The 15,074-nt window shown below is 37.9% G+C and overlaps 2 protein-coding genes across 6 annotated transcripts in view; both read left to right on the top strand.

Annotated features, from left to right (window-relative positions):
• LOC139115800 (mucin-22-like) overlaps positions 1-6,603 on the top strand; it is a 34,225-nt gene extending 27,622 nt beyond the window's left edge. For all 5 annotated transcript variants that reach the window (XM_070678167.1, XM_070678164.1, XM_070678165.1 and 2 more), the window contains 2 exons: positions 315-442; positions 890-6,603. In XM_070678167.1, the coding sequence (XP_070534268.1) occupies positions 315-442; positions 890-1,003 (242 nt within the window). In that variant the 3' untranslated portion in view covers positions 1,004-6,603. The remainder of the gene's footprint in view (positions 1-314; positions 443-889) is intronic.
• A 2,650-nt stretch (positions 6,604-9,253) lies between these two features.
• LOC139115799 (medium-chain acyl-CoA ligase ACSF2, mitochondrial-like) lies at positions 9,254-14,137 on the top strand. Its single transcript, XM_070678163.1, has 2 exons — positions 9,254-9,584; positions 11,339-14,137. Exon 2 carries the CDS (start codon positions 11,387-11,389, stop codon positions 13,031-13,033), a length of 1,647 nt encoding a protein of 548 aa, XP_070534264.1. The 5' UTR covers positions 9,254-9,584; positions 11,339-11,386; the 3' UTR covers positions 13,034-14,137.
• The last annotated feature ends 937 nt before the right edge of the window (positions 14,138-15,074 follow it).

Raw genomic sequence — 15,074 nt, 5'->3', positions numbered from 1 at the left:
GTCGAATTATTAGAGATTGAGAAAGTCCCAATTTCCACTGGTGGTCGAACTGATAACGGTAAAATTAAAGTACGGTACGTTTTGAGAAAAAAACAGTGTTGTAGAATTAATAGAGTGGTCGAATTAATAGGGTTTTTATAGTAATATTCTTTGCATACATGAATACCTTTGTGCAGAGTTTCATGCATTGGGTGTGTCAATTTGATAACAGCCAGTAACATAACAGAATGATTTTTTAATGTCAATATGTGTGTAGTACTATACTCATGTTTAGAGACAAGGATTGCTCATCATTTACTATTCTCTTTTTGTAGTTCTGCTTATCTTCTTATTTTATCGACGATATAGAAGCTCGTCATCGTCATATGACTTCAGTCGCGCTGATCCATGGGATGACACAATAAGTGCAAAATACATCAATGGCCGTATTCAACTACCTAAGGTTGGTCTTTTTATTTTACAACTGGAATATTCTTGCTCTGATCGTAACTCGGCCTGAGATAGATTATTCAATAATTGACGTGGATGTGAATAAAAGCAAGTGTACGTTTTTATTTGAAAGTAATCATGTGGGTCTGCTTGTCTGTTGTCTCAAGAGGGCGCTGAAACATTCACCAAGATCACAAAACTTAGAAAAGGTTGAATATGTTACCATCAGATCAATCATTTGATGGAATCAAAATTGGAATATTGCCATAAATTCAAAGACATCAATTATTGCATGATTTTGATATAATTTCATAGGAAGAATTTTTAGCTCCAATTTTCCACATATACGTAGGAGCTTATGGGATCAGATAGCATTTAATGTCTGTACGTATGTATGTCTGTGCATTCTTATGTTCGTATGTGTTTAATCATTTGATCTGGCAATTCTTTTATTTCACAGGAATATGGCACAGAGATGAAAGCACATTACAATGACTCATACGACACTTTTGGAGACGGTGAAACCGGAACTTTTAATTACTGGTCTGCAGACTCCTCAAATACTGTGCTCTGAGTCCAGTTGTATGACTCATCCATCCCTGCCAACAGAGAGTTACAACGTGCAATATTTTCATTGTTGGATGGACGTCCAAGAATGCCTCGTGGTAGTTGTACATCAGGCAATTGCAGCTTACTCAAGAAAAGCAAGTTGAATGACATGTGAGGTAGAAATGATAGAGGTAGAACACAACAGCTGTACAATTTGATTTGTGCCAAGAAGGAGTTTGAACAAAAGCCCTGCACTCTACATGGCATATTACGCATGGCGTTTACCCCTTCTGAGCAAAAATGTGTACGGAATTTCCTGTGCTGTTTGTCATTCTCAAGGTGGCAGAAGAGAGAAAAGACACAATTGTCAAAATATTTTACAGGTTTCAATGCTGCATTTGAATTTACTCATGTAAATCTCAGCTTTCATATATCTACCATAAAACTGAATCAAAGTGTTAACCAAAGAAATGCGAATCGATGAACCATTTCTATTTGTTCTGCCGTAAGCAACCAGTGAATTTTAATGAAGTAATGTTCTGAAATTGACCTCATCATTCCAAAATAAGCTGTCATTTAAGTCATTGCCAACCCTTCAAAGTCACTATGAAGATTAACAGTAGATATCCCAGTAGTCTGATTTTCAGCTCATTTGGGTTAGCATTCATGTTCAGATTCAGAGCCTTTAATTTAGATCCACCGGACTCAATTTTGGTGCTAAAGCTTGTTTTACACTAACATTGACATTATTTGCATGAAGACTTTTTGCCATAAGGTATTTTACTTATCTAATATTTAAATGTATATGTTAAAGATTTTCCTAATTATTTTTTAATATCCGTATATGTTTTTGCTGCACACATCACTGGAAATTATCTTATGGATGATATATGAGGTTTGCCCCTATACTCCAGATTTTTATCTGAAGATGATGTTAGCTTTGCCGAGATGTTTTACAGTACTACTTGCACACTCCCCTGTTGTCCCAATTTTATGTGACCTACCTTTCTGTCACACATGGTTGTACCATTTAATGTAGATGACAGTGGAGGTGATGCTTTTTGTGCCAAATTTTAAATTATGTCTAGGGAGAGGTAGGTTTCTAAGAATATTCAGGTTTGTACTTTATTTGAATCTAGTTTATCAAATGTGTAGGTGTTGAACATTATCTCATACTTTGTGCCTGTTGTCCCACATGATGTGACCCTTAATTTCGATCACACTGGATTGTACCATTTTCACACTAGATTGTACCATTTTCACACTGGATTGTACCATTTTGACACTGGATTGTACCATTTTCACACTGGGTTGTACCATTTTCATACTGGGTTGTACCATTTTCACACAGAGAGTGAACGTTTCTTTTTTTCGGGCATTTAAACCACATTGTAGGAGATAGGACTGTAACCTAGTGGTTCTCTGATGCCAACTTCCATTTTAGCCAAGGTTGCTCCCTGGTTTGCAAATTCAAGATGATTGAAAGATCACTGTTTATTTTGAACCAGAAAAAAAATTTAAATCCATCATCCTATGCTGCCAAGTTGTCAGTAAGATATGCGGGAAATGTTTTTTTCTTGTTAGTGTTAGATTACAGATTATGCTTTCTGTTCCTAAAGTGATTCCTCATAAAGTTTGAAAAACTGCCAAATGGTGAAAAGTGAACGGCAAGGAACTTTGATTTTCCAAATTGATTTTCTAGCCTTTTAGACCTTTCTAGCCTTTCTCTGTGTTAGCATTTTCGTGAAGAATTCATAACTCCTGCTCCTGTCAGGGACCAAGATACTGATATTGACTTCTGCTTCACGTTTTCGTGACTTAGTATATGTATATATTTATTTTGAAAACTGGAATTTTAAAATAGGCAGCTAGGTTTAACTGAATTACTGGCGGCAATAGAGCAGCTCTCTCTCTTCCATGATCTGCCACTGGTTTTGAAAACAAATGTGAGATGACTTACATCTGAACTCAAATATTCAATGCTGTTGGTGCAAAAAGAAGCAAAAGACAAACCCTTATAAACATTTAACTTGGGGTTTCCTGCACAAATATCGTCTTTTGCACCTGAAATGCAAGGTTTGTGTCCCAATTCACCATTGCGTATTACTTTTATCCTTGAGAATTATTGTAGAGCTTCAAGTTAATTGAAATAGATGGAAACACAAAAGTTTTATTTATCTACATACCTATTATTGGTTGACAATGAAACAAGGTAAAATTAAGCCAACTCATACGCGTATGAACCAAAACAAATGTTATATCTGGTATAAGACAGTTAACTCTTTGAACATTTCCCATCGACCAGTGTGTGGGCTATAGGGTTATGGCTGGTATCTAGGAGGATACCGCCCGAAAGGTAACCGTTGCAGGACCTGATATCTTTTCTCGTATTCTGCTATATGTGGCTTACATGAATCTATATGAGCAAATATGATCAGTAGACATGTGTTTAAGTAGATTTTTTTTGTTTTTATACATTCAGTGAAAGATGGAATGTTAATCATAGCCAATCTAACAAGAGCATATTCGTAATTTTCATAGTAGTATCTTCATAGCAATGTATGGACTTTGTCAATTACAGAGGCACGTTCAAAGAAAGCTCAGTTATTTGAAACGGCACTTATATGGACAGAGAAATGTTGGGAGATTTTAGTTTAATTCCTCATCATTATGCTCTAACTGTTATTAGGATCTTATGAAAATGTACTTATGACACCACGGTGATTTTCCAAGACATGAAAACTTGTGCATTCGGGCGTGATATGCAAATTAAGCTGTCTTTTGAAGATGTGAATAGCTATCGGATACAATACTTATGGCAGCTACAGTGTACCATGCACTATATTTTAAATTTCGAGTTTTTGACCAAGAAGTACCCTTTTCTTTCAGTCGGAGTAATGATTGTTGATGCAGTATGTTGAATTTGTATGTGTGTGTGTCTTTGTGTGTACGTGTGTGTGTGTCTTTGTGTGTATGTGTGACCTTGTTTCCTGATATTTAAATGAGCTCAGCATATTTGAAATGTGATGCCTGGTCAAAAGTGTGAGATTTTGCTTACTTATCAAACTGGAATTATTTTTCAGTTCTATGAATGTGATCGGTGATGCCTTTTAAGATGTCCCGTGCTTTCTATAATAATGAAAACAAAATGCAATAAATCTCCCACCTTGCTTTGTAAATACTTCATACAAATATACATATATTTATATATTGATGTGAAATATGAATGTGATATACATCTTAATATTTTACTGGCACAACAACTTTAATATGTTCGCTTTTTCAGAGGGGGCGTGTGTATTTTGCAATGACTAGAAAGAATAAGTGATTTTTTTTAATTTTGAGTTTGAAAGAGATTTATCCCAGATCATACTTTGCTGTATTTATGTAACCAATATAGCTTTGTGTTATAGATTAGTTTCGTACTAGGTCTCGATTTCTGTTTAAGAAATCACTATTACTGAGCTAAAAGTACATATTAAAAGCCAGCCACATCAATTCAAACCAATTGTTATTCGTATTCCAACAACACTATCAAGCAAAACAAAAATAGCACCTTTTTCTTGTTCAGTAGCCAGTACATAGAGCATATATTAAAGCCAAGAAGTGTTTGTGCATGGAGCATGTCATTGTTTTTGAATGAATATCAGGAAATCCCTGTTTTTGTCGCACAGATATGTATTGAACTCTTACTTTTTGAAATTTGCAAATGATGGACATATCTTTCACACAAGATTTCACTGAAACAATGACATTTTTATGCCAAAACGACAATTTCATTGTATAGGAAAAAGACTTTGGCCATTTTAAATTGACTGGTTTTACTATTTTAAACCTAAAATGAGGGAAATTTCCGGTATTAAGTGCTGGAAAATTCCAGCAAGCTCCTTGCTGTGTTTACAGAATGTCTGGTACAGTGATTTTGTGACATCGCGGTAGTGAAGGGGGTTGCCTTTGGAGAGAGCAAATAAAGATATGGAGAGAGCTTTATTTTCAAACATGAGAACACTAGTTTCGGTAGTCACTTAAAAAAACATAATCGAAACTGACTTGGTCACCTTTTGGGGATTGCTGAATCTGTTTGTGAAAATCAAACCAAATATTGCAGCTGATGAAGCTATAAGTCAGTTCAGTCCGATACGATGGGTGGAAGGCAATTTTTCAACATGCCAAATGATGTGATAAACTTTACTTTTCAAAATCTCCAAATATTGCAAAAAATAATAAAGAAAAGTTACTATTATCATTGAGGGAAAATATCTAGAAGTTTTCTTTTTTTTTGTTTTCTGGGATTTTTTTGCATCAATGTCCTGATTTTTTTTCTGTCTTTTAAATACATTTTTTTTTATTTTGTACTGTCAATAATTAAAATCAAAGTATGAAATCTGTTGACATTTACAGAAGATCTTATTTTCTCAATTCAAATTATGTACCCATTGTAATCAGAAATTTTTAAACTCCATATACTGAATGTCAAATATATTTTATGCCTTAATCAGTATTGTGTTGTATTTCTACAATTTTGAAGTGCAATTGCCTAATTTTGTTAATTTTTTTAATTATTCAGAAAATTTATAAAGTCACCAAATTCTCCATGCTGTAATTATATGAATCGTTTTTTGTAAATTTTGACAGCATTTTTGATTGATTGTTACATCGGCTACTTGCCAAATATATATTTCAAGCCTTCTGTGCATATTGTTTGCTACGACTTTTGTTAGTCCCTGCGGACATAGCAATTTTTGCAAATCCCACTCTTCTCCTTTGAGTCAAATTCTACTGTATATGTAAAACTGCAGAATTTAACAATAGTAAACTTTATTGTACCGATTTGTTTCCTTATTATGTTAATTGGATTCAATTGAAATTTTATCTTGCCATTTTGCTGTAGTGTGTCATGGTTTAGAGGCGTAAGTCTGTGTGTGCATTTAGCGATATTTTGTGACCTGAAACTTGCTCCTATCACGGTGTACTTGTATGTCAAGCGAGAGGATTCGTCGCTAGAGGGCGCTTCATGCTCACCTATCGACGCCTACACATGGTGTCATCTAACATGCTGTAAAGAACGTTGCTAAAAGATATCCACAGCACAATACTGTCTGGTAACTTTCTAGTTTGTGGAATTTACAAATGGCTTTTGAGGAGATCAGCACCTGGCATAATTCGTTCATGAAATTTGTATATTTTTGTAAAATGTTTACTGTGTACCGGTCAGAATATCAGTCTGTATATTCATGTTGTTTCTAGTGACTGTCTTTTGAACTTACTCGTAGTTAAACATTTGAAGTGCGGGCATCTTTGTATTCAAGCTTTTTCAGCATTTTGTTCACTGTGCCTTCATTAAGAATATGTGAAAGCATTTCCTTTATTTTTAAAGTACTCTCGTTTATTGCGTGTAACTGATGTAAAGAATATTTTATGACATGACATGGACGAAGCACATTTTTCTGAAGTTTCCCACTCTGTATACACACGGCAAGGTATGACATTTTGACTGTTTGTAGATCCGTACTTGATCCACGTTTGTGTTCTGTCACTGTTTCAACAACACCATTGGCAAAGATTGTCTGCTATGTGTTACGGAAATGGACAGCAAAGTTACAATAAAAATTTATTATATCATAATTGTGACAGAGGAGACTTATTTTCACGAACTATGTATTGAAACCCCAAATAATGAGTATGGACTGTCGAGAAAGATTACAGCATAGACAGTTGTTCTGGTCCTATGCCCGTTTCAACCGCTGGCTGTGGTATGCTCACGAATGCTTTTCGTTAGCAAAGCGCGCAGCCAGACTCCCCGGGGACGCAGGGAACCATACTATAATTTACAAGTATTATTGAATACCAGTAATCGCTCTAGCACGACTACGGCCTAATTTAGGCTTAAATGAATCCTGCTTAAAATTGTTTTAATCCTTGAGTCAATTTTGTTTAAATATACTTTTTCACTGAAGACTAGACTGGCTTTAAAGATAGCAGAGCGTGAATTCCACTGAGGAATTCTAGACTGGTATTTTAGTACCACTGTGACAGTAGACCCTAGAGAACCGGGGTCTATAGTTTCACTGTCAGCGACGAGGTCGATTGTCCATCGGCAGCCGTCATCAATCCTCTGCCAATTTCACACTTCTCTGAAACCACTGCTAAGCAAACTTTCGTATTTGCTTTCCGCTGTCAGCTTCACACTTCTCTGAAACCACTGCTAAGCAAACTTTCGTATTTGCCTCTTGCCTATGTTGGTGCAAATCTTTTCAAAAAAATTGGGTCAAGCATTATCTCGTATATCACTGGTCTGACAGCTTTAAAATTGATTATATGCAGCTCCGTAGGGATGCTCCTCGTGAGTTTTGTCACCATGTGCTCAAATTTGTTACTCTTATTTTGTACAATTTTCTTCAAAAGTTTGCTGACACTTTGCCCAATCAAATCTGGTTTGTAGATTTGAATGACCTCATTCGGCTTTGCAAGTGATGTTGAAATTTGCACATACAAATTTTGGGGACGCGTATCATTTTTGCGGGACGCTCCATTGTTGGTTTCATCTCCAAATTATTATATTTTGTAACATCTCTCGGCTAGTAGTAGGGTCCAGAGTTTACACATGGTGCTCTGTCCAAAGTCTGTCGCCAAATGCCAATTTTCTTTTGCCCAAGCCATTAATTACATGTAGTTCACGAAAGGTGACGTGGCTTTCGCTGCAGTCTATCATAATTCCGCCGGAACGGTTTTAGTCACGAAACTAAGCTTGCAAAGTTCTATGAAACGTAATTCAAAGATAAGATGCTGGAAGCCCTTCTTATTTATTTAAAAAAGCTTACATGTAAAACACCGAAGCCCTCAACTCGCCTGACTCTTCTTAATGGCTGGACTACGATTTTGTTTCTGCTGCATGTTCTCTTGGGGGTGGCGGAGTGATTCGCCTTCCATCATTTGGTCTCAATTTGCACTACTTTATAACGACAACGGCTAGTTGTAATTGTCGAAATGGAGAAATGTCGCGATGGCAAAGTCAATTAATTTATGAATTGCATTTAATTGCAATGAATGCTTTCAAGTCTCCCATTGTATTCTCCAGAATTTCTTATTCTGAATTAGGCCTCCGAAAATTTGGATAGGTAGGTCAAAGAAATAATTTTTTATATATACTTTTGTTGGCTGAGACCCATAAAGTAGGGTGAAATTTAGGAATTTACTCGACAGTTTTTGAAAATGCAAAAAACAATTCTAGGGCCGGCGATATTTTCTAGGGTACGTTGACTTATTGGAAACATATTTATATTGGGCCTCATCGTATTGGCAGATATGCCAGTTTGGCATACAGTTCATAAAGATTCTGTTTACTCTATTTCATTCTGTTCTTGCCCATGCAATGTTTATGGATGAGCACTGTCTAGTCGGGGGCGGCACTGCAGTGGAAGGGTATACAGATATGTACCGCGGTTTCGTCTGACCCCCTTTTTACCGCATGTAAAGTTTCGTCCTGGGAACTTTTGTTAAAATTGAGATTTTGACTTCTGTTTTTGCCTCCGGCACGGTTTGACCCGCCATTATTTGAAGAAAAAGTTGTGTTTCGACGCAAGTAATTATTAGGCCCCGGGTTGGACTGAAAATTGTTGAGTCCATGCTTTTGTAGTTCGACGCTCGAGGGTACACCTGTACTTAGCTGCAATAATTGTAGCCTGGCTGGCCGTGGGGCTTGGGCTTCTGTCGTACGGCTCGCGCCTTGCCCCAACCAAGGCGCGAGTCGCACAACAGAAGCCCAAGCCTCATGGCCAACCGAGGGTACAATTATTGCAGCTACACCTGTACTAAAATCGGGGTTGAGTGACTTTCTTTGTGCCCATAGCAGCTGTATTGATGGTTTTCTGACAGGATTTTGTGTCCTGCAGATGCTGATTTTGACTTCAAAGATTATTCGCCCTGGTGACCCACGGCGAAGAGACCCTCGGAAGTCTGTGCATATCTTACGATATTGTGACCAAACATCAGCGAAGAATGCTTGTATATTTTTCAGTCTCTGCAATACTATGAGCTACGAATGATTGAATTTCATGGAATGGTTTAGCAATCTTCTGAGATGAACCTTATATTTTCTGTTGAATTGTGCTGAGCTTTAAGAAAGTAAGGGTCCATGGTAGCATCATGATATTGCCAGGCACAAAGGTTAGGTCGACTGTAATCACCTGATCTACTGAACTTGTTCATATTCAAGGTTGGCGGTCACGATTCAGCGATTGAACAAGCCAGATCCAAGACCATTTAGGTCAGAGAATCATTTCCTTTGTTGGCATATTCAACGACAGTACAAAAGGTATATACAGTAGAAAAGCAGACCAGATAGAGAGGTACCTCTTGTACGGCCCATGCTTTATTCCATCGAATTTCAATTTTGATCGTTACCGAAGTTGTGAAAAGTTTTAGACACAGGCTAAGTGTGTTATACAGTTTAATTTACATTGCGTAGTTGATTTCCCAACAACAAGCAAGTGCTGTTTGAAACCTATATACTTGCAACAGGTGTGGCCCGGACGTATACAGCTGGTAAGATATTGCGGCCGCTGGGTCATTCAAGGTGAAACGGGGCGCACTGATCAACAACCAAGGTAAAATCTCGTTTTGCGTAGATATTTCAATTAAGTTGTGCACTTGAACCGCACTGGTTCAGATTACTACCAGCAATGCTTACCAATTTAGCACAGACGTTGTTTCTGTATGCCTCACCTCAGCTGACAATTAATCAAACTGCAGTCCGCCTTGTGTCACAAAACAGAACATGCGAGACAAGCCTGTCGATCTCATTTCGCAACGCCTAATAGTGTTCACGAGCTGACATTAAAGGGAAACAGTCGTCGGAACTGTGCCTGTGCGAGGTTCTTGTTTACAAACAATATATTTCGCGCACATCATCATCGCTGCAACATTTAAATTATACGATGTAGATAATGACAGATATGTTTTAACTTTCATCAATCACCATCGTACCTTGGATACAGTGTTTGCATTGGTCGTATGGGTCCCATACGACCTTTGAGTGCAGTTCCAACGACTGTATCCCTTTACACAGTAATATACTCAAATAGCAGTGCTAACCAGTGCTAACCAGAAGTGCTAACCAGTAACACACCTTCAGCGCCCACTGTTTTCCTGTGTATAGTCATTTCACAATTTAGGTCATGTGGGTTGACCTTGGGTTTCATTGTACTATGCTAGTACGACACAATTGCGCATTCTCAAAGATTCGTTTTCAAATGATAATGTTTCATTCTGAATTTATAATGATTCATTCTAATGTCATGATTCATCTACATAAAACCAGATATATGAACTGAAAATGCTCACGTGTTTCATTATATATCGAAACTTTTGCCACATGTTTGCAACTTCATTGGAAGTGTTATAATCAACATTATGAATAACATTCACCACAGATTAATACTAATATGTAATTAGCCGAAATAAAAATTAGAGTTCTTTGACTGCTGTCATTGTATCACCACATAATATAGCATTGCCTTTGGTCAAGTCTTTTGTGCCAAATATGCCAAACTGTGAAAGCCCAATAGATATGCAAATTATAAATTAGCTGACATGAAAATGCGAAATGACTTACAATATTGTTTAAACCTGGTATCATCAATGTACATAGCATGTTTTGCCAACTTTGATCAAGTAAATCCATGTATATATCCCTAATTAGGAAAGTTAAATATGCAAATTAGGAATTGACTGAAATAAAATGCTAAATGACTTTGAATAATGCTATGTCATAGTATCCTCAATGTACACAGCAAGTTTTATCAAATTTGGTTTGGTCAATCAAGATATATTTCCCTGATTAGGAAAGTTCATTAAATATGCAAATTAGCGAGTATCTTTTAAGTCACCCCTTAAAACTTTCACGGTTGATATATCTTGGTGTGATCAACATTTGTAGCAAATTGTGTGCAGTCGGTCTCAATGGATATCCCTTTTTTTCTAAAATCATTAATTATGCAAATGAGCAAAAAGTAAGCAAGCCACACCCACCAAAAACTAATCAGCTCTTACCATTTGTAAACTGAATCTGTACCAGATTTGATTCTGATCTGATCAGCCGTTTTTGAGATATCGGGCCTACAGACAGACAGACAGACAGACAGCATCGCTGCGGCATTAGCTCACGTGTTGTGAACACGTGAGCTAACAATACCGTCCCTGTAACAATGCCTTTTCTGTCTTTTCTGGGTTTCAAAGAGTGTTCGTCGTTCGTAGTACCGAAGTTTTATAACACAGGACTGTCTCTCTCTCTCTCTCTCTCTCTCTCTCTCTCTCTCTCTCCTCTCTCTCTCTCTCTCTCTCTTCTCTCTCTCGTCAACAGGGATTCTGGTCGTTTTCAAACTAGTTTGTTCCATTCGTTGACGCAGAAATGGACAGACTGGAAAATACGGCGCCAAGCTACCTGCATGCGGCAAGCGCAAAGCCTTTCTCAGGGATGACAGTTTGCGATGTACTTGACAGAGCTGCGGTCAACAACCCAAATAAAGAAGCATTTGTTTTTGTGTCCATCGGTGCCAAAAAGAGAATCACGTTCAAAACACTGCACGGCGATGTTATGAGGATGGCCGCTGGCTTGATACACCTTGGGGTAAAACCAGGGGAGCGTGTAGGTATCTGGGCCGACAACTGCTACCAGTACATAGTGTCTGAGTATTCGGTGGCTTACATCAAAGCTGTATCGGTTAGATTTCAAGTTTTATATCCGTCTGATTACGTAGAACACCTTGCCAGCAAAACTAGAGTCACCTGTCTAATCATCGGACCAGGGCATCCAGAGAGAGTGTTGAGAGAGTTATCGCCGGGTACGCCAAAAACACCAGGACATAGAGGGCTGCCGACAGTCAACCAGGTCATTCACTTAGGTAACGACGACATATCTGGAATGATCCGCTTCGACGAGGTGTTAGAGATGGGAGACAAAACAGGCTTCCGACGCTTGAAGCAAGTGCGAAAGTTGGTCAAGCCTGATGATGAAGCTACCGTGTACTTCACATCTGGCAGTACTGGGCTTCCGAAGGCAGTTATCCACACTCATCGTTCGTGCGTCGAAAACCAATATACATGTGGTCGCCATGTCTCCGATGTCGTAAAGAAAGACGTCACCTTCATGTCGATGAGTCCATTTAGTCATATTGGCGGAAGGTTTTCCACCTTGATGGGTGTTTGCCATGGTTTCAGAGTCGTAGTACCGGAGTCTGATGTTGAAGTGCAAGCGTTGGCAACAGTCATAAAGGAAGAGAAAGTTTCGGTGGCTTTTTTGATGTTCACCTTTCTTTTTGATTTCAACGATCATTCAAACTTCGAAGCGTCCGACTTTACCTCGCTACAGTTCGTAATCACAAGTGGAAATGCTGTCACTGTAGATAATCTTGAAAGGGCGACGCAGTTGATTTCTCCTAATGTATTCAATTCTTACGGAATGACAGAGTCTGGTTCAGTCGCTATCAATAGTAATCCTGCTAAGCTTGGAAAGGTGGGTTATCCGCTCGATCACTATGAGGTGAAAATAATTGATGATGAGGGCGCAATTGTGCCTCGTGGAACTACTGGTGAGCTGTGTCTCAGATCACCTTATACGATGCTCCGATATGAAGGCGACGAGGAAAATTCAGCCCTTGATAAATGTGGCTGGTTCCACACTGGTGATACGTGTAGGATGGAAGATGATGGATATCTTGAAATCATCGGTCGAAAGAAAGACATCATTATCAAAGGATCGGTGAATGTTTACCCGTTAGAAGTCGACAGAATTGTCATTCGACATCCAAAGATCAAATTGTCTCAAACGGTTGGTGTCCCGGATGAGAGGTTTACCGAGGAAATCTGCACCTGTGTCTGCCTTGAAGAAGGCCAAGACACAACTACCGGGGACGTTTTGGGATTTTGTCGCGACTTTCTGCCGGAAAATATTACCCCTAAATATGTCTTGTTCTTTCAATCGTTCCCATCAGCCCCGACGGGAAAAGTCCTCCGCAAAGATCTGGCAGATAAAGCAAAGGAACTATTAGGATTGTGATTGAGAAACTAAACGTTCGGCAAGCAGTAAGACGGCAATTGAAAGATTTAAAGTTTTTCTCAAACTTTCCGTGATAAAACTTCAAAAAATTACCTTTCGAAATCAAGATAAAATTCAGGGGTTAACGAGCAAAATTTGGTGACTTAATATTTACCGACACTTGAAATTCAAAATGGCCGCCACCCCTGTGTTAACTCTATGGGGAAAAATTTAGTTTTCGATTTTCGCAAAAATATGCTGGTGAAAAATTCATTTACTCCACGAGCTCGAAAAGGACCCCAGTGCAATGGTAGACTAAAAAAGGATTGTAAAATTTTGAGTCTGAATATCTGTCCCCAATGCCCATTGTACCTGAAAGCCACCATGTGTCCGACTTTGTTTTTCACTTTTATTGAGAGGCCGAGTTATTGTACAATAATTTGTCGGGGCTCATTCAGAAAAGACATCCGAAATCATGACTTTATTTCAAAAGTGTTATGATATGCTGTTTTTACTTATCAGACATTGACACAGCTTTATTACAATGGTAACTTAGAGTCAAGGATAACTTGCCGTTTTACTACACTGGATCCGCTATACTAGGAATTGGCCGTTTAGGTGTACTTAATTGAGGGATTAATTTTCATGATTAGTGTAAGTTAAACTTAAGATGAGCTCAAGGTTAGGGTATGAATATGAAAGTAGTAATTTTTGAATGGAAATCCAAAGTTCATAATAAAGTTCTCCGAATGGTTTCGAGCAAAATCTATGTCGATAGATACTGGTCACACACTGGTCAGTGCCTATCGATATAGACACTGGTCTATATTTATAGACGCTAGTCAGAGATTGTTTAATACGTTTTTAGTCTTGACATGTCTGCTAAGCATACCATGATTTGATACAATGACTTCCTGACTTCAGCGTCATCTTGCGATTCGTTTTAAATATCTTCCTTCTCGATGAACGGGTAATTTTAGTCATTTTTCAAGTTTCTTTTCTCATCACATCGGGTTATATGACACACTGGTAAGGTGGTAAATTAGTTACTACCTGGTGTAGTTTTCATTTCAGATATATTTTCATTCTGGAAGTGAAATGCATGACTCTGTGAACAGCGATATCCACGTAAGGTCAGAAGGGATGATTTCTACGTGATCGATTTTAAAGTGTTGATGATGTTGATGATATGGGTTTATTGCAGTGAAAGGTGCTGAAAATTTTGTAAAATAAAATATACACAACCTCCAAGGCCGATGGCGTTTCATGCGTTTTGTAAACACTGGTGTAACAGGGGACAAGTGCAAGATATGCAATTTATACGTAAGAATAAAATGAAAATAGAAATCAGCTGTGTCGATGGATACATATGCCAATTCTACTACTGTGGAACACTTTTTGGCCGAATGGTTTAGCATCATTCAGTTGAGCAAATTAACTAACACTTTTAAACACCGAAGATGACCACAGCTGAAGTGATATCGACCAGACGGAAAAAAACCCCGAAAACTTAATTGAAGTCAAAATGCAGAATAGTATGAATTCTTGTTTTAAACGCAGTCACCATGGCAAAGTCTCATCTCACAAGATTCATTTCGAAACCTACTTGTTCGATTCACGGAAGCAACTCACCAGAACAAAAAAACGTCTGAGCAAAAAACGTTGATACTCGTACGTCGTACGAGGGCTCTCCCATACTCGCTTCCTCTCTCTGGCAGACTATCTTCCATGGAGAAACGGCTCTTCCAGTTTATTACGAGGTTACTTCGAGAGTAGACGGGCAATTTTAGATACTACATTCCTGTACAAAATTGTAAATTCTTCTTTTTTTACAACATATCTGATGTACTTCCACAGATTAATTTTTATACTCCTCCTATAGCTCTGCGTCGTAAGCTTACACTTTTCTTTATTGATCTGCTTCTCATCGTACGAATATTTTAAAATTTTATATTTTATCAAGGAGCCAAAGCTTTTTTAATACTATTTTTAATGAACAAAATTTAGACATTTTTGGTAATTTTATTACTTTTAGACGCAATTTACAACAGCTATTGATTGA

The sequence above is a fragment of the Ptychodera flava genome, chromosome 17 (genome assembly GCF_041260155.1).
Source record: "Ptychodera flava strain L36383 chromosome 17, AS_Pfla_20210202, whole genome shotgun sequence".
NCBI classification, from domain to species: Eukaryota; Metazoa; Hemichordata; class Enteropneusta; family Ptychoderidae; genus Ptychodera; species Ptychodera flava.
This window is presented reverse-complemented; position numbering and strand designations above follow the sequence as displayed.